This window comes from Azolla caroliniana, unplaced genomic scaffold, assembly GCF_043228905.1.
Source record: "Azolla caroliniana isolate FFs.n. ecotype wild unplaced genomic scaffold, voAzoCaro1.0.p SCAF_5, whole genome shotgun sequence".
In the NCBI taxonomy this organism is placed as follows: domain Eukaryota; kingdom Viridiplantae; phylum Streptophyta; class Polypodiopsida; order Salviniales; family Salviniaceae; genus Azolla; species Azolla caroliniana.
In genome coordinates this window covers 9,366,716-9,386,041 of record NW_028230440.1, presented here as the reverse complement: position 1 = coordinate 9,386,041, position 19,326 = coordinate 9,366,716, and the positions used below count along the sequence as shown (strand labels likewise).

At 41.4% G+C, this 19,326-nt stretch overlaps 2 protein-coding genes across 2 annotated transcripts; both read left to right on the top strand.

Annotated features, from left to right (window-relative positions):
- The first annotated feature begins 6,471 nt into the window (after positions 1-6,471).
- LOC147864091 (protein disulfide isomerase-like 2-3) lies at positions 6,472-10,605 on the top strand. The gene is made up of 9 exons (XM_087319849.1): positions 6,472-6,678; positions 7,632-7,790; positions 8,333-8,446; positions 8,690-8,850; positions 8,935-9,034; positions 9,152-9,328; positions 9,442-9,587; positions 9,668-9,814; positions 10,092-10,605. Exons 1-9 carry the CDS (start codon positions 6,532-6,534, stop codon positions 10,243-10,245), a joined length of 1,305 nt encoding a protein of 434 aa, XP_087175975.1. The 5' UTR covers positions 6,472-6,531; the 3' UTR covers positions 10,246-10,605.
- Positions 10,606-12,387: 1,782 nt separating this feature from the next.
- Positions 12,388-15,206, top strand: LOC147864090 (uncharacterized). Its single transcript, XM_087319934.1, has 6 exons — positions 12,388-12,631; positions 13,501-13,740; positions 13,833-13,944; positions 14,029-14,203; positions 14,287-14,527; positions 14,695-15,206. The coding sequence occupies exons 1-6, from the start codon at positions 12,445-12,447 to the stop codon at positions 14,991-14,993; spliced, it is 1,254 nt and encodes a 417-aa protein (XP_087176060.1). The 5' UTR covers positions 12,388-12,444; the 3' UTR covers positions 14,994-15,206.
- Positions 15,207-19,326: the final 4,120 nt, after the last annotated feature.

Genomic DNA, 19,326 nt, shown 5'->3' with positions numbered 1-19,326 from the left:
TATGTGTGGAGCATAGAGAGTTCAAGGTAGCTAGCTACTCGAAAAGGGTTTTGGCCAACCAAAACCGGACCGGCGATGGAGCCGGTGATCCGACGGCATCCGACCGCAATCCGGCGGCGGCATGCGGCACCGGTATCCGGCGTCGGCACCGGCATCCGGCGACGGCATCCGGCGAACCGGCGACTAGATAAAATAAATATATAAAAATATATACATATTTACATATACAAGGAGGGCAAATATGGATTCAAACCTTGCACCTCCAAGTTAGGAGTCAAATGGCTTACCATTAAGCCGTGGTATTTAATTGAAATTATATTTCTATCATTGTACTTTTACATGTAAATTCTCATCCATGAGTGCTAAAATGAGTGACATGGTTAGCATGCAACCACATGTAATACTTAAGCACCAAATGGCAAACATGCAATTTATGCATGTCTTGTACCCTCACATGCATCATATGCATGAGAGCATCTATAAAAGAGGGAAGGGGGAGGAGAAAAACACGGTTTTTTTTTATGAAAATTAAGAAGAAGAATTTCGTTATCAAATCAATCGTGTAATCTCATCTTCTCTCTTTCCCAATCTATCTTAAGTACTTTCTCGCCAAAGCTTGTATCGACTCTAAATCCTTCTTGTCCAGAACCCCGACGGTTCCGCCTCACGATCCGCGCGTAGTGACGGATCTTCACGACAGCGCGCGTGAAGAGTCAAGATGGATGGCACTCCATCCAATTTCTGACCGTAAGACCGAATCATGAGCGTAATTGTGAGACTCTCGACGGCGACAATCGAGGGGATTTTTAAAGAGGGCTATCAAGGCATGGGGCCGCAATAGTCCGGACGCGCTGGAGGAACCCCACACCTGTACCATAGGTAGGAAATTTTGGCTCTCCGACAACAGAGGTTGTACATTAACTGACATCAATGGCAGGGAGAAGAAGAAGGTGGAGGAGCGGCTCAGGTCATGCGGAGCTCTCCATCCCGATGAAGAAGTTAGTGGCGTCGTGGAGGCGGTCTTGTTTGACGACACCTTGGGAGAGCTATGCGGTGTAGTCGATGAGGGCCTTAGCGGAGACGGGATGATTCCGGTCAGCTCAGTGGAAATGTACGAAGTCATCGCGGACTTTGGTGAACGAATCAGGTCGGATCGGACGGCCTGTGTAGGTACGAAGTACAAGACTGTGGACCGGAAGGTGAGGCCTGTCGCGGCACCCTTGCCAGAGGGCAGCGAGAAGCGTATAAAGGGGGTCACGTCGAACCCAAGTTTACGGGATCCGGCCGGCATAGGACACCGGTTCACCGACATAACGCTACGGGAGCTCAAGGTTGGTGGGGGTGGGTTTCTACTGCCGGTGGAGGAGGACCGGTTTCGGAGAAAGCTCAGAAGGCATGGGAAAGCCTTTGCATTCTCGCCAGAGGAGATCGGGTGCATAGACTCGACGATTGTGGAAGCGATGGTGATCTTCATAGTACCGCACGTACCGTGGAATCTCAAACCGATTCCGATGCCTAGAGCTCACATTCCGGAGCTGATGGAGTTGCTGAAACAGAATGTGGGAATGGGCATCCTCGAATCATCGAGTGCCCCATATTCAAATCGGTGGTTTACCGTGCCAAAGAAGAATGGCACACTGCGCTTCATACAAGACCTGCAGTCGGTCAACAAGGTGACCATTCGAAATGCAGGTATCGAACCGACCATTGACGAATTCGCGGAGGCCTTCGTAGGGAGGTCGATCTATTCGGTCGGGGATATGTACTCAGGGTATGATCAGTTCCAACTAGCCATAGAGAGCAGGGATATCATGACGATGCGGACCCCTCTCCGCCTAGTTCGGATGCGTACCCTACCGCAAGGGGGAACGAACTCGGCGGCGCACATGGTGAATGCGATGAACAAGGTGTTGAGGAACTGCATCCCGGACATCACCATGCCATTTCTGGACGACATCCTGATCAAAGGATGTCTGGTGGAGGACAAGGACGAGTCAGTCAGGCCCGACGATTGCCGGAGGTTCGTGATGGATCACATTTGCGACTGCGAGAAGGTGTTACAAAGACTCGAGAGCGCGCAACTCACCTTCTCCGGAGAAAAGTCAGCCTTCAGACAGCCGGAGATCTTGGTAGTCGGACACCTATGCGGGCCTTACGGTCGGAAGCCGTCCTCGGCGAAGATAGAAGCCATCTCCGCGATGAAGGATGATTGCGGGTCGGTTATGGAGGTCCAAAGGATCCTAGGGGCATGTGCGTTCTATCACATATGGATTCCGCACTACGCGCATGTCGCGGAACCGCTTTACGGGCTGTTAAAGAAAGGGCGCCGGTTCGAATGGAGGACGGAGCACACGGAGTCGGTCCGGAGACTGAAGGAGGCGCTCGCTGTGGCACCGGCTCTCCGGAAATCGGTTTACGGCAAAGAAGTCCCCATTTACGTGACGGTGGACATGAGCTCGACTGGGATCGGGTGGGTGATCAATCAGGAAGACAAGGATGGCGTGCAGTTCCCGATCCGGTTCGGGGCAAAGGTATTGAGTGAGCGGTAACGAGGATACGCCCAAATTAAGCACGAGCTATGGGGTATCGTTTTGGCAGTCAAGGCCGACAAGGACTATCTGACCGGGACGGAAGTGATCATTGAGACGGACTGCCTATCGATTCTGGGTATGGTTTCCGGATGCGCGACTTCGGACCTGACGATGCTCAGGTGGATCGCGTAGGTCAAGTCCTTGAACCCGGAGATACAACACATCTTCGGAAAGGATAATACCATGGCCGATATGCTTTCAAGGGCGCGGTTCAATGACGAGGACGTCATGGTTTCGGATAACGAAGAAGTCGGCGAGGACTTCTTCGGGTCAGCCAACGTGGCAACTAGGATGGGGAGCACTCCGGCGCTTAACGAGTTCGACGAGAGCGAATACGACGGGGAGTGGCTCCAAATAGGAAGGTTCCTACGCACAATGACGCCGGACACGACGTGGACTAGAGAAGAGGCCAATTGGGTGCGGAAGAAGGCGTACCGGTTCTTCCTATGAGGAGGACACATATGGAGGCATCCAAAGAAGCGTAGCGGCACCCCACTCCGTGTAGTGGCGAGGGAAGACGAGCCGAAAGCGTTGTTTATGGCGTATCACGACAGTCCTTGGGCAGGACACCGTGGGACGTGGGCTACGTTCGAGAAGCTCAAGGGTAAGTATTGGTGGCCGGGGTTGTACCGGGACATGCATCATTTTGTGACAACTTGTGAGAGTTGCCAGATGCACTCTACAGTTCGACATCGAGACGAGCTTCATCCGAACTACCCATCGTCCGTCCACTTCAAATGGATGGTGGATTTAGTGACTATGCCGATGGGGGTAGGACAAATGCGGTATCTGGTGCTGGCCCGGGAGGACCCGACGAATCAAGTGGAAGGTCGCGCACTGCAGAACAAGACGACCGCGACCGTGTGCCGGTTTCTAATAGAAGATGTGATATGCCGGTACGGGTGCGTCGGGAAGATTGTAGCGGACCGCAGAGAACTAGACGCGCAAGAGGCTGAAGAGCTATTTGACTGATTGGGGGTCAAACTCTCCCTCACCATGGCGTACAATCTGGAGGCCAATGGGAAGGTAGAGCGTGGTCACGGGTCCATTGTGAAGGTGTTAGTACGTGCATGCGAAGGACAAGTCGGGAATTGGCCGCAGCTCCTTCCTTACGCACTATGGGCGGATCGAACTACACACAGTTCGGTGATGGGGTTCATGCCAACGGAGCTGATGTACGGGCAGAAGCCAATCATGGTGACGGAGAAAACGATCACTTCGTGGGCCGCGATGGACTGGAAGGACGAGATGAGCCGGGAAGAGTTGCTGGCAACAAGGATCCGGCAACTCGAGCAAAGACTGGAAGACGTGGAGCGGGCGAAGGAAAGGATGCGTACAACATGAGAAAAGAACAAAGGTCGGTTCGATCGTACTCACCGACTGAGGCCGAGGAAGATCGAGGAAGGTGACTGGGTGCTGGTGCACGATAGCAGCCTCGACAATCAGCACAAGGCGGTGCGGTGCGTAAGTTTGCGAGGAGGTGGTTCAGGCCCTATGCGGTAATGAGTGCGAACGACAACGACACGTACCATCTCGCGGAGCTCGACGGGACACGGATGGCGGTGCCGGTAGCAGGAAAAAGTGTCAAGGTATTCAAGAAGCGGCAAGAGGAAGAGCCATACCCGGAATGCGTGACTGACGACGACGACCGGCTCGAAACAGATGGTGATTCGGGCAACAACGAGTGATAGCGGGCCGGGTTTCTCCGACAAGTGTTGTATCTGGCGCCTACAGGTGGACGTGCGGTTTGGTGGGGGTGGAGAAAACCATCCCTAAGAGGAAACGAGAGAAACCGTGCACGAACCGGCCCTTCCATGTGTGGGCGTGTGATTTGATAACTTGTGCATAATTATGTGTAGGGCGGTTGATGTAAATATACTAGGTATGACACATTTATTAGGAAATCGATGCATATCTCTGTCCGAAGGGACAGAGAATAAAGTAATGTGACTATGATTGACGGAGAAGCCCCCCCCCCCCCCCCCCCACGACCTATATAAGGGAGAAGAGGAGGAAGAATAGGGGATCAGGCAATAGGGAGGACGAAGCGCTGCCGGACCGTGTACCGAGCTCTCTCCCTCCTCCTTCTTTGATTGTCATTCTCGGCGGGTTTTGGAGATCGTCGCCTCTGCTTCGTGGACAGCCCGTGTGCTTCCATCAGAGGCTCTCCCTTTCGCGTCTCTGTGCTTGGCGTGGGACATGTGTGTGTGTGTGTGTGTGTGGACTCCCATGTTGGGTCCGTTGCCGGTGTGCCGGTTGTAATCGTTATTGGTGTTATAATCAAATTGTTCTGTTTGCTCTCTCTCTCTCTCTCTCGTTCACCGTGTTCAGCAAACGCTCTCTCTCTCCCTTCTCTCATGCTCCTTGGTTCAGGGCCCCCGTGGTCTCGTCTCATTTTACACGCACGCACGCGCGTAGCAATGCGACAACGGTCTCAATAAATTATGCTTATCACAAGTTGATTGACAAACCTAAGTGGATGGAAGAAAGGGTTATAAAGATATGGGGTTTTTGTAAGCCCATTAACTGGTGGTTTCATATGATCAAGGCAAGTTGATGTTCTTGATTGATGCTATGAGCTACAATATTCATTTGGAAAGTTATAGTTGGAGCTTTACCATCGGGGGATGCATTAAACAAAAGAAACATTGCTAGAGGAATGTGTTTATTTTGTTCAATGGAATTGGAACATAGTAGGCAATGCCATTGTTGTAGAATACTTAACATACAATACGCGTAGAATATGTATGCTAAGTATTCTACAAGCATTCTAACTTTTTTTTTAGATACTTAGAATACGTATTTTCCAGATCAAATACATAAAATACTTAGAATACATGTAAAATATGATAAATACTTCTTAAAAATTAAAGTTTTTTTTTCAAAATAAATAAATTTTAAACTATTTTGAAATTTAAAATACTTCTTAAATACGTAGAATATTTCAAATTCTTAGAACACGTAGAATACTTGAAAATTTGAAAAATGGTAGTTCTAAAACGTAGACTATTTCAGAGTATTCTAAAACATAGAATATGAGTTTTTTAACAACTATGGTAGCCATCAATTTCTTTCATGCCCGATGTGTAGAATGGTTTGGAGGTGTATCATTTTGGTTTGGATGTCTTTAACTAGGGTAAGACTATCTTCCTTCATTTGGGGTTTTGTACATATGGAGAACATTGAACGGATGCCTCATTTCCAAATTATTTTTGAGTCATTGCGGTATTGGGGGTTCAACTGGAATATGCGGAATGCCTTCACTTCTGATTTGCAAGTTGGGGCGAGAAAATATATTGTAAAGTTAAAAGGGCTTATTTTGTGGTGACTGACAGTGCCAGAGATGTCACAAAAAATCTCAGCCATGAAGAGAGGGGATTGTAAAAGGTGATATATAATCATATGCGACAGTTGAATTGGTGTGTAGGGTGGGATGGAGTTCGTAAGCGTAGTAGTGTTTAGATCACTAGAAGGTTTTTTATACATTGTAGTAAGTTAGTCGTGGGGTGTTTTTTTATCTTTCATAATGAAAGCCATTATGTATTTACGAGAGAAAGAGAGAGCAGGCGGGATTGGGATTGAATACATCTATAAGACTACATACATATACAATAGTATATGTATATGTATATGTATGTACGAACCCTAAACTAATTGAGTAAATAAATAAGTAAAGTAAATATGTAAAGAAATTAGTTAATGACGTGGAGGCCGCGATGCTATTGGTGGAGAGCAGCACTCTGATGGTGATGGGCATGGGGACATTTCTGTAATTTCTCTAATCTCTCTCTCTCTCTCTCTCTCTCTCTCTCTCTCTGTGCTTTCTTGTTGGTATTTGCGTATTACGACGCAAACGAAGGTCACCATAGCTCTGCTCTGCTCTCTCTGCGCGCACGAACACACACACACACACACACACACACACACAGAGTGAAGAAAGATGGAGTCTCTTCGTCTCCCAGTGATCTCGTTTCCTGTCTTCTTCTTCTTCTTCTTCTTCTTCGCCTCTATCAACTCTGCATTCGCTGATATCTACTCCCCATCCTCTCCCATCGTCCTCCTCTCCGCCTCCAACTTCAAGTCCCAGGTATTTCTTCCTTTATTAATTCTAGTTTCGTTTTGTTTTTCAGCTGAGCATTATATCTATTCTGTCATTCCACGCCATCTGACTTGCATCTGTTTCATTTGTTCGATCTATCTATCTGTCGTCAACATTTGTATTGCTTCTTCTTGCGGGATAGTGATATCATTCGTTTCTAAAGGCTGACGGATTTTTCAAGAGTCCTTGAAAATATTTTCTGCAGTCACATATCATTAGCAACATTTGCTATTAGATCACGCTATTTGCAGAAAAAATCAGCATCTTTTTTCTACTATTGACAAATAATCTTTCATTTTTCTTGTAAATTTGGTGCGGAATGACTGCAATTTCCAGTTTCTGACTGTTGTTTGATTAGTTCAATTTTGAGAAGAGATATCAAGAGGTTTACAACATTTAAAGTTCTTCTTGGCGTTGCATGGATGTGCATTTTTTCTGCCCTGGATCCTCTTTTTACCTGTTTTATACACAAGAGACAATAAGAGATCTAACACAGCTAGGGACCTGGTTTTTACATGGTTTTGCTTAGATATCCTAGTGTGCATTTCCGTTGTTGATCAACCTGTTACATGCTATCTACCAAGTTAGAAGGTTGACACAAAAGTTTTATGAAGATATCACTGTACAATTTTCTGTTGTCGACCAGAATTTTATGTTTTCTTTATCTATTGCAAGGCCATTTGAGAGATTATAAGAATCTCGTTTTGCATGTTCGCCAAGTTGCCAATATTATACTATTGACCTTTACACACTGTTGTTTTGATCACCTGCAAGGTAATGATAGAGATTATGAAAGAGAAACAGTTTTTTATCATTTGCTTTGTTTCCTTCAAACAGATCGAAAGGTTTGGATGTGATCTTCATGATCCACCACATGTTACTGCTCCCGAAGTTCTTCAAATTAATCGTACTGAATCCTGATACTCCTAAACAATGTGTAGGTACTGCAAGATGAAGGAATTGTTCTAGTGGAATTTTATGCAAACTGGTGTGGTCATTGTAAGGCATTGGCTCCAACATGGGAAAAAGTTGGGACTATCTTAAAGGGAGTGGTTAAGGTTGCTGCCCTTGATGCTGATGCACACAGTTCTCTTGCGCAGGTCAGTTGGTAAAAGAAAATTTGTTATTCAACTCCTCTTATGGTTACATTCCATCACATTTTCTGTGACATTTACACTTAGGGACCCATTGAAGAGCCTTGAATGGACAACCAAAATATGCTCACTTGTATCAATTTGCCTCCAGTCCAAGAGTGACCGTTGAACCGCAATATATGACCTCAAATCTAGAATGGTTTACTTTTACCATGTTTACAGCAGATAGGAATATCAAGGTTAAATTTATCTACTAAGATAACAGGATCCTCAGTATAGTAAATCATGAGAATCCCAATTGGAAAACCATGATGTATATTTCAAGAAGGATAGCTAGACTATCAGATACATAAAAGCCACTATAAAATGAAAGGGTGTTCTGAACCTAGAGTTGTTGGCATTGCAGGTTGAACTTGCAAATTGGGGTTGGGTCCTTACTATGTCTATATTCTTTAGGAAACTTCAGAGATTCAATGGCTATGAATAATTTCTATTTCCGTTTAAAAGACTTAATGCTTCTTAATTATATATATTTTTTTCTGGGATAGGAGTATGGAATACAAGGTTTTCCGACCATCAAAGTGTTTGGTGTGGGTAATTCACCCATTGACTATCAAGGACCCCGGGATGCCAAGTCCATAGCTGAATTTGCTCTCAAACAGGTGTGTGCTTTACTGAGAAGTTTGAGTTTGATTTACTCAAGCTGGAAAAAGGTTTAAATTGGTACTGGTACAGTCAGTAAAACTTAGTTGATTCAACATAATTCTGCATTATGTTAAGAACGATGATCATTTTTGAGATGGATCTTTTATTTACATGAAAAATTATGTGTAGTTGTGCTACCCTTGGTATTGATTAACTGCAATTAGTTTTGTGGGTGATGAATCTTTAGAGCAAAACTGCAGGTCAAGGTTCTCTTGAAGGAGAGATTGAATGGAAAAGGTGGTGGAAACAAAAAAGATAATGATGATGGACCTAGCCAGTCTATTGAATTAACATCAAGTAATTTTGATAAGCTAGTGGTTAAAAGCAAGGATCTCTGGCTGGTGGAGTTCTTTGCCCCATGGTCAGTCTAGATGAAATCTTCGCACCTGATATGTGTTGATTTAATTATATGAAAATACCTAATATTAAGTATTTTCCTCTGAAGGTGTGGACACTGTAAGAAGTTGGCACCTGAATGGAAAAAAGCTGCAAAACAGTTGAAAGGAAAAGTAAAACTTGGACATGTAGATTGCGATGCAGAAAAGGTAATGTAATATATATACATCGGTTGTTTGCAATATTTTTGTTTATGACATGCATATTATAATTTATACCAACATATCTTTTCAATCAAATTTTTTTTTTTTTAATCTTATTTGTAGAGCCTTATGAGCAAATATGGTGTTCAAGGCTTTCCAACTATTCTGCTTTTTGGATCTGACAAGGAAAACCCAACACCCTATCAGGGTGCAAGGGATGCGTCTTCAATTGTGAATTTTGCTCTTGTGCTGAAAGAAGCACATGCTATTCCTCCAGAAGTTGTAGAACTAACTGGGCAGGTAATGCAGAAACGTGGTTCTTAGAAAGAACATCTGTGTAGAATAGATAGAAAGAATGTGTGATGCTAGATTGAGCTTGTTTTAATGCCCTCTTCATTTATCTTCACCCTCAGGATGTATTGGAGGAGAATTGTGGGTCAGCTGCGATTTGCTTTGTGGCATTTCTCCCAGATATCCTTGATTCGAAGGCTGAGGGCCGCAATAAATATATTGGTATCATGAAGCAAATTGCTGAAAAATTCAAAGGAAGTGCATATGGGTAATGGCATGGGAAGATATTTTGGTGTTCACACATGTGTTGATGTTTTATAGATTCTAATATGCTGCAAGTTTTGGCAGTTATGCATGGGCTGCGGCAGGAAAACAACCATCTCTTGAACAAGCAGTTGGTGTAGGAGGTTATGGGTACCCTGCAATGGTAGCTCTGAATGTGAAGAAAAGTGTGTATGCACCGTTACGAAGCGCATTTGAAATTGATTCCATCATGTAAGTGCTGATCTTGCCATTGCTATAAGTTTCTGTTAATCTAAGGCGACGTACGTTCTTAGTTTGAACTGATACAAAGACAAAAAACATGCAAAATACTATACAGATTGGAAAACACATCATCCTGTGCATTTAGTGAACTTTACAAGTGTAGGACCATTTCCAAAATCATGAAACTTAATTTTACACCAACATTATTAATTTTGCCATTGTTATTTTGTGATTCACAAGTAACACAATTTGGGTTTGATCATTATGCGTGGTATATTTGTTGCAGTGAGTTTGTAAAGGTTGCTGGCCAAGGAGGGAAGGGGATCACACCCATTCAAACTATGCCTGTGCTTGAACAAACACAAGCCTGGGATGGTAAAGATGGTGAAATCATAGAGGAGGATGAATTTTCATTGGAAGATCTTATGTCTGAAAGTTAAACAAAGAAAGATAAAGAGATCCTAGGGGATAAGGTCTATAGCCTCATAGTTGATATGGGAGAAATGAAAGTATTAACACAAACGACATATACATGATGTGGGAGAAATGTCGAGATGAGAAATATTTTGTAGTATTTGGCTTATCTTATGGATGTTCAAGGTAGTCAATATGGTTTTTGATCGTACATGTCATTTCTTTAATCTCTTTACTGTGCAATTGAGATTTGGATCCTCTAGTGCTTTTTCCATGTGTTAATCCTCTAGAAATAACCAACATCTCAAGCTGCACCATCGGAGGTTCTGGCTCAACCAACATTGAAGGAATAAATATACCCATTTTATGAGTCAAATTGGGAGGAACTCGTGTATTGTATGTAGGTCAGGTTTGTGATGAGATATCATTTATTTACCCTGGCCAGAGTGGCAGACTGTAGAATCAATCATGTGAGAATGGGCTTATTACAATTATTCCCATAATTGGTGTTCTGATGGATTTTGGCAATCATATTTTATGATGTTCTCAACAAGACTGGCATGTTTTAAAGGGATATTCGAGTGCATTCATTGTATTGATTGTAATATGATATGAGAGAATGGTTAATGTCTTCTAGAAGGATTTATCATGTGGTTTGATGGGTAGGAGTACATGAAAAGTTGTGAAAATTTTCTCAAGTTATTGTTTGAAGTCATTATTCTTTTGTGAAGAGTTGCTTAATGTTGAACATTGAGATTTACTCGATGTTATGGGAAAGTTGGATACGGATTTATAGAGGTAGATTTTGGTGGTAGGTATTTCAATTTCCTAATGCTATACTCTCATTAATTCATGTCTAGTTCATTGGGTCGGCAAAAGTTGATGAAATTGTTGCTAGAGGGAATTAATAAGCTAATAATTTGTTTTTGTCACTATAATGGCAGTGTACCATTATAAGAACACAAAATTAAAATGTTCAAAATATGCATAAAATCTCATGGAGCTGAGTTTTTCAAAAGAACTTGGGGATTATCTCAAGACAGCATATCGATTCAATGATCCTTGTAGGTAATGGTCAACAAGAATTAATATTTGGTGATGTGCAAATTGGTAGCTCACCACTTGCAATAAGAAAGGTCAAAAGAATGTACAGCATAACAATTGGTCAATTATTGCTAAACTATGTTACGTGCCTCAAACAGCATACCTTCATAATTTGTCTTGATGTTTCGAAGATTTCATACACATTGTTAACAATGAGTGTGGTTGAGTATGTTCCCCTACAACTTGAAGGCAATCTTATTGTCCTTGATCACAATGGGCGATAGATTCTATATGTTTATTTGAATATCATTCACATAGGAGAATGCAAAAACCAAACTTGAAAATCTAGATGATATATTCTATGATTTTGGTTGATGTGTGACATATGCCTCGTTCAGTTTGAGTGGTCGAACATCTCAACAAGCATATGTGTCATACATTCCTTGTTCATGGGAAAAGACGAGGCAAATGTTAAGATAATAAATTTGGGCAACAGTTCACATTTTACACACAGACGTGATTGACACTGGGATACTCACATTCCCTCAACACACATTTATTTATGTTATGAGGGAGTGTTAATAGTTAGAAATAAAATGTCTCGAGGGGGGATACATATACACATACATAACAATCGGCAATGGTTCGGTTTTGAACCGTTTAAAACATTTGAAACTTGAACTGAACCGAACCACAAAACCATTTAAACCCAAACTGTTTTAATCGAACTGTTACAAAAAATCCAAACCATTAAAACCACGGGTTTGGTGGTTCGATTTCAGTTTTCAAGTTAGGTCAAAAAGTCAAATTTCAATTTCACTATTTCAAAATTTTAAAGATTTTTCTTAAAATGTCAGAATTAGGCTTAAAAATGAAAAGGTTGTTTAAAAAAATATTAAAAAACAATCAACCAACAACCCCAAACCATCAAACTGTTTTAACCGGATCAAACGGAACCGTTCACCCCAAACTGAACCAAACCGATAAAAACAAGCCAGAGACGTAAATAATATAAACAATCGGGACATATATATAATATACATATGTATATATATATATAAGTAGTTCTATAGTTTTATGTCGAAAGAGCATTTTCTTTTTCCTCGTCTTTTGTCTTCTCCTCCATCCATCGTTTCTCTGTGTATTCTCTCCCCGTTTTCTGCGACTGCTTTTTCTCTGCGATGGGAATCATGGCCTCCTGCTTGGCTTCTTGTTGTGCTTCCTGTGCCTGCGAGGCTTGCCGAACAGTCGCTGGAGGTATCAGCCGCAGATCTGCTCGTATCGCTTACTGTGGCCTCTTCACTTTGTCCCTCATCGTCGCACTCATCTTCAGAGAAGTTGCGGCTCCTCTCATGGAAAAGTTGCCATGTAAGCTTACTTTCTCTCTCTCTGCCTATGTTTTTTCTCTCTTATATGAATGTTCTATCTCTGAGAGACACTTTCTATGAACATCTCTCGTGGTTCCGAAAAAACAGAAACTTGCACAGCATGTTACTTTGCTGAGTACCCCTAACTTTGGACATCGTGATTGGTTAAACAAAATATCACGCAAACTTTATCTTTTCTGAGAGTCCCTAATTATAGCAATCACAGTCGATTATAGAATTCAATCACACAAATCTATCATGAACGCCTAACCTTGGTCATTTGCATTTTGCCGTGGAAATATTACTGCAAGTTAATACAAAAATCATAACCACGTGATTTTTTTTTGGTTGAGAAACAATCATGAAAAAGGCTTATACTCTGAGAATTCCTAACTATGTACGTCGAGTTTATCTATCAACAATCATGCAAGATGACATTTTCTGGGAAACCATAACCTTAGGAAATGCTTATTTTCCTACAAACTGTAACCATGAACATCAAATTTGGCTTATGAAAGGTAGTGCAAATAAAGCTTATTGTCCAAGAAGCACTAACTACGATGTCAGGTAACCTTCTTCCTCTGACATACCTCACTATACCATCATGATTTGCAGATCAAGAAAACATGGTTGCAATTTGCCCAAAGGTGAATGATCGAAGAGATCTCTGAACTTCTTTGTCAATGTTTCTAAGCTCACAGGGGCTTATCTACATAATAATCACGAACTACGATTCATCCTATTGTGCTTCTTTCCATGCCTCACTCAGGCAGATGTCTATATGATTTGAGGGATCACAAATGATATCCTTTTTTGGCTAGATTAGAATTTGTAGATGTCTAGCCTCATGAAGTTCATCTTCTTTTCCAGGGATCAATACATTTGCACATGTCCCAGATAAAGAATGGTTTGAAACACAAGCGGTGGTGCGTGTCACCCTCGGCAACTTCCTCTTCTTTTCACTATTTTCAATCCTTATGATTGGAGTGAAAGATCAGAATGACACACGAGATTCCTGGCACCATGGGGGTTGGTCGCTGAAGTTTATTGGTTGGTGTGTCCTAGTAGCTCTAATGTTTTTCCTTCCCAATGGAGCAATCTATGCATATGGTATGCGTCCAAACTCAAGAAATTTTTTTAAATGAAAAACTTACTTCTGTTCAGAGATTTGAATGCTCATTGTATGTGTGTTCACCATACAGAGACTGTTTCCAAATTTGGTTCGGGGCTATTTTTGCTCATCCAGGTCATTCTCTTGCTGGATTTCACACATGGGTGGAATGCATCATGGGTTGAAAAAGATGAGAAATTTTGGTACACGTTTTTTCACTATCTATTGAATCATTATCACGTGATGTCTGGGCAGTAATCAATTTGATTTCCTGTGTCCTTTTGCAGGTGTGTCGCCTTGCTTCTTGCATCTCTTTTTTGTTATGCTGGTGCATTCACCCTTGTCGGATTCCTTTTCCATTGGTTCATAGTGTCTGGGCAAGATTGCCAATTGAATCAGTTTTTCATTGTAGTAACTCTTTTCCTTGCCTTCGCTTTCACAATCATCTCATTGCATCCTAAGGTAATCTCATGTTTATCAAGCAACTACTTCACCAACTGTTGCTATATTGATTATTGACTTATTTATGGTTGGAGTTTTTCTAGGTCAGTGGAAGTATACTCCCGGCATCAGTGATTTCTCTTTACTGTGCATACTTGTGTTACTCTGGCTTATCTAGTGAGCCTCGTGATTATGAGTGCAATGGGCTACATAACCATGTGAAAGCGGTGTCAACTGGTACCCTCGTTCTTGGTTTGATTACAACTGTGCTGTCTGTTGTGTATTCTGCTGTTCGTGCAGGATCATCTACAGCACTTCTTTCACCTCCATCTTCTCCGAGGGCAGGTAAAAACAAAGATTGAGCATAGTAATTAACTTCAACAAATTTTAGTTAGTGCTGATCTTTAACATTTTTAAGAGCTAGTAATACCAATTTTAATGTGAGTCAAATAGCACGAGATAGTTAAAAACAGTTTTTAATATTCTTTAACCATCGCTATCCGGTCTTATAGGTGCTCAAAAGCCACTGCTACCTGTGCAAGGGGGAGAGGTTGAAGATAAAGATCAGAAGACTGATCCAAAACCTGTTACTTATGTATATTCATTCTTCCATTTGATATTTGCACTTGCAAGCATGTATTCTGCTATGCTTTTGACAGGATGGACGAATGCACGAACTGATGGCCAAGAGCTTATTGATGTTGGATGGTCATCTGTTTGGGTTCGCATTGCCACCCAATGGGTCACTGCAGGTTTATTCATTTGGTCTCTGATTGCACCCATCATATTCCCTGATCGCGAATTCTACTGAACTTAGGTTGAGGTCAAACTCAATATGGTTTCATTAAAATTTTATGGGGGTATAATGGCTTTACTATCTTTCCAAAGACAAAAAATCTATTTTTAGAGTGGCAATTGTATGCTATGTAAAAAATGAAATGCTACTTGCATGGACAAGCTATGTGCTGAATGTATTTTCGCTTAAGTTTGTTTAAATAATAATGTATTGTATATTTCATGTTTACTATATACAAAGTGAAATGCAGCCATGTGCTGAATGTATTTATGCTTAAGTTTGTTTAAATAATAATGTCATGTATATTTCATGTTTACTATATCCAAAATGAAATGCAGCCATCTGATGAATGTATTTTTGCTGAAGTTTGTTTAAAGAATAAAATCTTTTGTATATTCCACGTTAATTGTGATTGATGCCATATTCTTGTCCCTACATTTAAACGATTCAATCTATTGCAGAATATAATCGTCTTGTATATTCCATGTTTACTGTGATTGATGCCATCCATATACCTATCTCTTTGTTTAAACAATTCAAGCTATAACAGACAATCTTTCTTGACAGTTCCGGATTTCTGATTCTATCAATGCTGTGAGCATGAGTGAGGAAAAGAGTCCTACGATTGTCATTCTTACCAATTACAGATATTTTGACAATGAAGCGTTGGGTCCTCATATCGGTAAAGTATGGGTGTAATCTTCAACATTAGGACACATTTTAGGCCAAAAAAATTCACTAGAGATAAGAACAAGTGTATGATGTATCAAAAAGAATTTTCTTTCTTGCCTTAAGCAAATTAGGGACACAAACTTTTCCATTGCGATAGAGCAAACCGTTAGCAATGTAAAAGGTTCCTTTCGAGGATGAAGTGTTTATCGGAGTAAGTTTGCCATCTTGATACAAGATTACCCCTACCACATAATCACTTGCATTAGTCTCAACCTCATAAGGTTTAGATGGGTATGGTAAGAGAAGTGAAGGAGCCTGCCACACATGTTCTTTAGTGTTCTAAATGACTTATCTAAATGATCATTCCAAGGGATTGCTTTTGTAGATTGACTATTTTGACCTTTTAAAAGGTTTTTAAACAATGTAGTCAATTGGGAGTAATTACCAATAGATTTTGTAAGAACCCCACCAAACCTAAAAATGAACATAGCTCATGAATGGTTCTAGGAGTAGGCCACAGACTTTCTCTATTCGAGAAGGATCAAATTTGTCACCATGTTCAATGATCAAATGTCCAAGATACGTAATTGACTTCACTTGAAAAATTCACATTTTGATATCTTGGCATAAAATTGTTTGTCACGTAATGTTTGGAGGACAAAACATACACGTTTACCATGTTCATCTAATGAATAGTTATAAATAAAAATATCAACCAAAAATACAATGATGAATTGCTCGACTTGATCTCGAAACATATCATTCATTTCTTGTTGGAATGTAGACAGAGCATTAGTCAAACCAAAACGCATGACTAAAAACTCATAATGGCCATAGTGCACACACAATGCTGATTTTGGAATATTATGTTCGGCAATTTTAATCTAGGATAACCAGTTCTCAAATCAATCTTTGAAAAGTATTTAGCTCCTTGTAGATGATCTATCAAATCATCTACTCGAGGTATGGGATAACTATTTCTGATTGTGACTTTATTCAAACGACGATGTCGTGAAGTTATGCGTGTACGTGTGCCACTTGAGCAGGACAACCGAGGACTTGAACCATAAAGGATGGGTGACTCAAAGGCTCGTTAGAGTTGAATAATTGTTAGAGTTGAAAACTCATTAGACTTAAAGGCTCATTAGAGTTGAAAGATCGTTAAACTTGAAGACTCTGATTCAGAGGCTCTTGAGAGTTGAAGGCTCCTTAAAGTTGATTGTTCTTTAGAGTTGAAGGTAAGTCAGAGTCGAAAGTAACTTAGAGTCGATGGTAAGTTGTTAGGATCTTGTCCCTCCAAATGGGAGAAATCGACAACCGAATTTTGGTTGATCCGTTGGTTCGACCAGTAAGTTGACTGTATTGGATGGTTGATCCAAGTCAATTACAATAGGTGGACTAGTCGGGCCGATCGGATGGTCGAAGACAAGGCCGACTAGTCGGCTTGAATGGATAGTCAACAGAAAGAGTCGGCTAGTCGAATCGACTAGACCGTCGATTTGTGGGTCGAACAATCGAGTTGACCACTCCCCTATTGATTGCTATTATTATTATTATTATTATTATAATGACTTATTACACATATATAAATAGGTGAAGCTAGGGGAAAACTTTGTGTGTAGAAGGTGTGCAGAAGTTGTAGAATTGTGTAGATAGTTAAGTGTAGAAAGAGTGCTACAGAGATAAGGAAAAGGTGAAACGTGAGAGAGAGCATGAGAGTAGGAAAGTGAGGTGAACGTGCCAAAACCCTAAGGGGTGAATACTCTGTTTAGTAGATACTTGTAGCCTTTCTCTTGTACTCCTTTTTTTCTTCATAGTAAAAGTTTGTTGCCTTGTGGTTTTCTCTTTGTTTAGGGTTTCCACGTAAATCTTGTGTACTGTGTATTTTGTTTTTTGCTTTGTACATTTCTGTCTATCTTTCTTGTCTGTCTATGGTCCATTTCTCAAAAATTTGGTATCAGAGCTTGAGGTGCAAGAATAGAAGGAGGTGTGAGCGGTTTCCCAAGAATGATAGTTCTGAGCTCACACAACTATTCTGACTTGAAGATCAAAATGGAAGATCTGGAAGATCAAAATGGAAGATCTCCTGATAGTCAAAGACTTGTACGAACCCATAGATAGGAGTGGAACACCCACATGGGTGTTGGAGTTCAAGTGGAAACTCCTGAATAGGAAGACAATGGCCACCATCAGACAGTTTGTAGACGTGAGTGTCCTACAACATGTGGCTAATGACACAAACGCCTACGAAATGTGGCACAAACTATCATGGTTGTATGAGAGGAAAAATGCCCTCAACAAAGCTTCTTTGATGAGAAAGATCTTAAGATTCAAGTACAGAGATGGAGAGAGCATAGTAGTACACATCAACACCTTCATGGGGTTAGTAAATCAACTTAACGCAGCCAAGTTTCCCCGTGACAACGCTCTTTAGGCTCTACTGTTGCTATGTACCCTACCAAACAACTGGGAGAACTTGGTGGTGTCTCTCAGTACCTCGTGCCAAGAAGAAAACGTGTCCTTACAAGTGGTGAAGACAAGTATCCTAAACGAGGAGACAAGAAGGAAGGACAAGGGTGTCATGTCCCAATCGGAGGCAAATGTGGCACAACATTCTGTATGAGGAAGAAGCAAGCAGAGAATTCCACATAAGAGAGACAAGTCTCATGCCAGGTCCAAGCCTAGAGGAAAGCTCACATGCTTCTACTGTGGAAAACCTGGACACCAGAAGGATTGTTGACACCTTAAGAAAGACAAAGGTGCCTTAAACGATGTTAAACCCAAAAAGATCTCTAAGGAAAAGGGCACTTCAAACGTGGCTACAAGTGAAGAAGAGCTATTGTTCATTTGCGAGCAAGCGAGTGCAAACCTCTCAAATGAAGAGTGCACTTGGGTGATTGACTCTAATGCATCATTCCATTTAACTCCCTCAAGAGAATGTTTCTCATCTTACATAACCGGTGACTATGGCTGTGTAAAGATGGGAGATAATGGGGCTGTCATGATATAGCATGGTATGGCTTCATAGGGGTTAAACCCTAGGATTTGAACCCGTGACCTTGTGTCACGGGGGTTGAAACCCTCCATTAAGCTATACATTGCAATATGAATATTGTTTTCATTTATTATTTCACTTAGGAAATCCATGTATATTCTAGATTTCTCTAGAAAACATTCTAGAAATGTCAAGAGTACTCCTAAGCACACTATAAAAAGAGGCACATGGCATTATTGAGAACCAATTTGGTTCAACACCAGTCTTAAGCCTCCTAGATGTTCTTGTATCTTTCTTCATATAATATAATATACTTCTTGTTGTCATCGTTCTCTCTCTCTCTCTCTCTCTCTCTCTCTCTCTCTCTCTCTCTCTCTCCTCTCTCGTGATTCTCACACACTTTTTCCCTTCTTAGTACTAATCCTCATTCTCCTCCTCTATCTTTAGTACCAATTCTCCTTGCCTCTAATACTATCCCTGACAGTTTGAACCGAATTGGTCTTCAACTTCGTATCCCTCCTTCCCTTCATGCTAATCTTCTTATCCTTCCTTCCTCCAATACTATGGCAACTGTTAGTGCTCAAGAATACCAATATGTTTTCTCGGAGCTGCATTGCTTGAAAGAAAGGTTTGTCGCATTGAAACAAGAAAATCAACGACTGTTGGGGGATCTTCAACAAA

Coding starts and splice junctions, on each gene's coding strand:
- LOC147864090 (XM_087319934.1), top strand. CDS start 12,445: ATGGGAATCATGGCCTCCTGCTTGGCTTCTTGTTGTGCTTCCTGTGCC. Junction 14,204..14,286: donor TCATCTCATTGCATCCTAAG/GTAATCTCATGT, acceptor GAGTTTTTCTAG/GTCAGTGGAAGTATACTCCC. Junction 14,528..14,694: donor TCCATCTTCTCCGAGGGCAG/GTAAAAACAAAG, acceptor CCGGTCTTATAG/GTGCTCAAAAGCCACTGCTA.
- LOC147864091 (XM_087319849.1), top strand. CDS start 6,532: ATGGAGTCTCTTCGTCTCCCAGTGATCTCGTTTCCTGTCTTCTTCTTC. Junction 9,329..9,441: donor TTGTAGAACTAACTGGGCAG/GTAATGCAGAAA, acceptor CTTCACCCTCAG/GATGTATTGGAGGAGAATTG. Junction 9,815..10,091: donor TTTGAAATTGATTCCATCAT/GTAAGTGCTGAT, acceptor TATTTGTTGCAG/TGAGTTTGTAAAGGTTGCTG.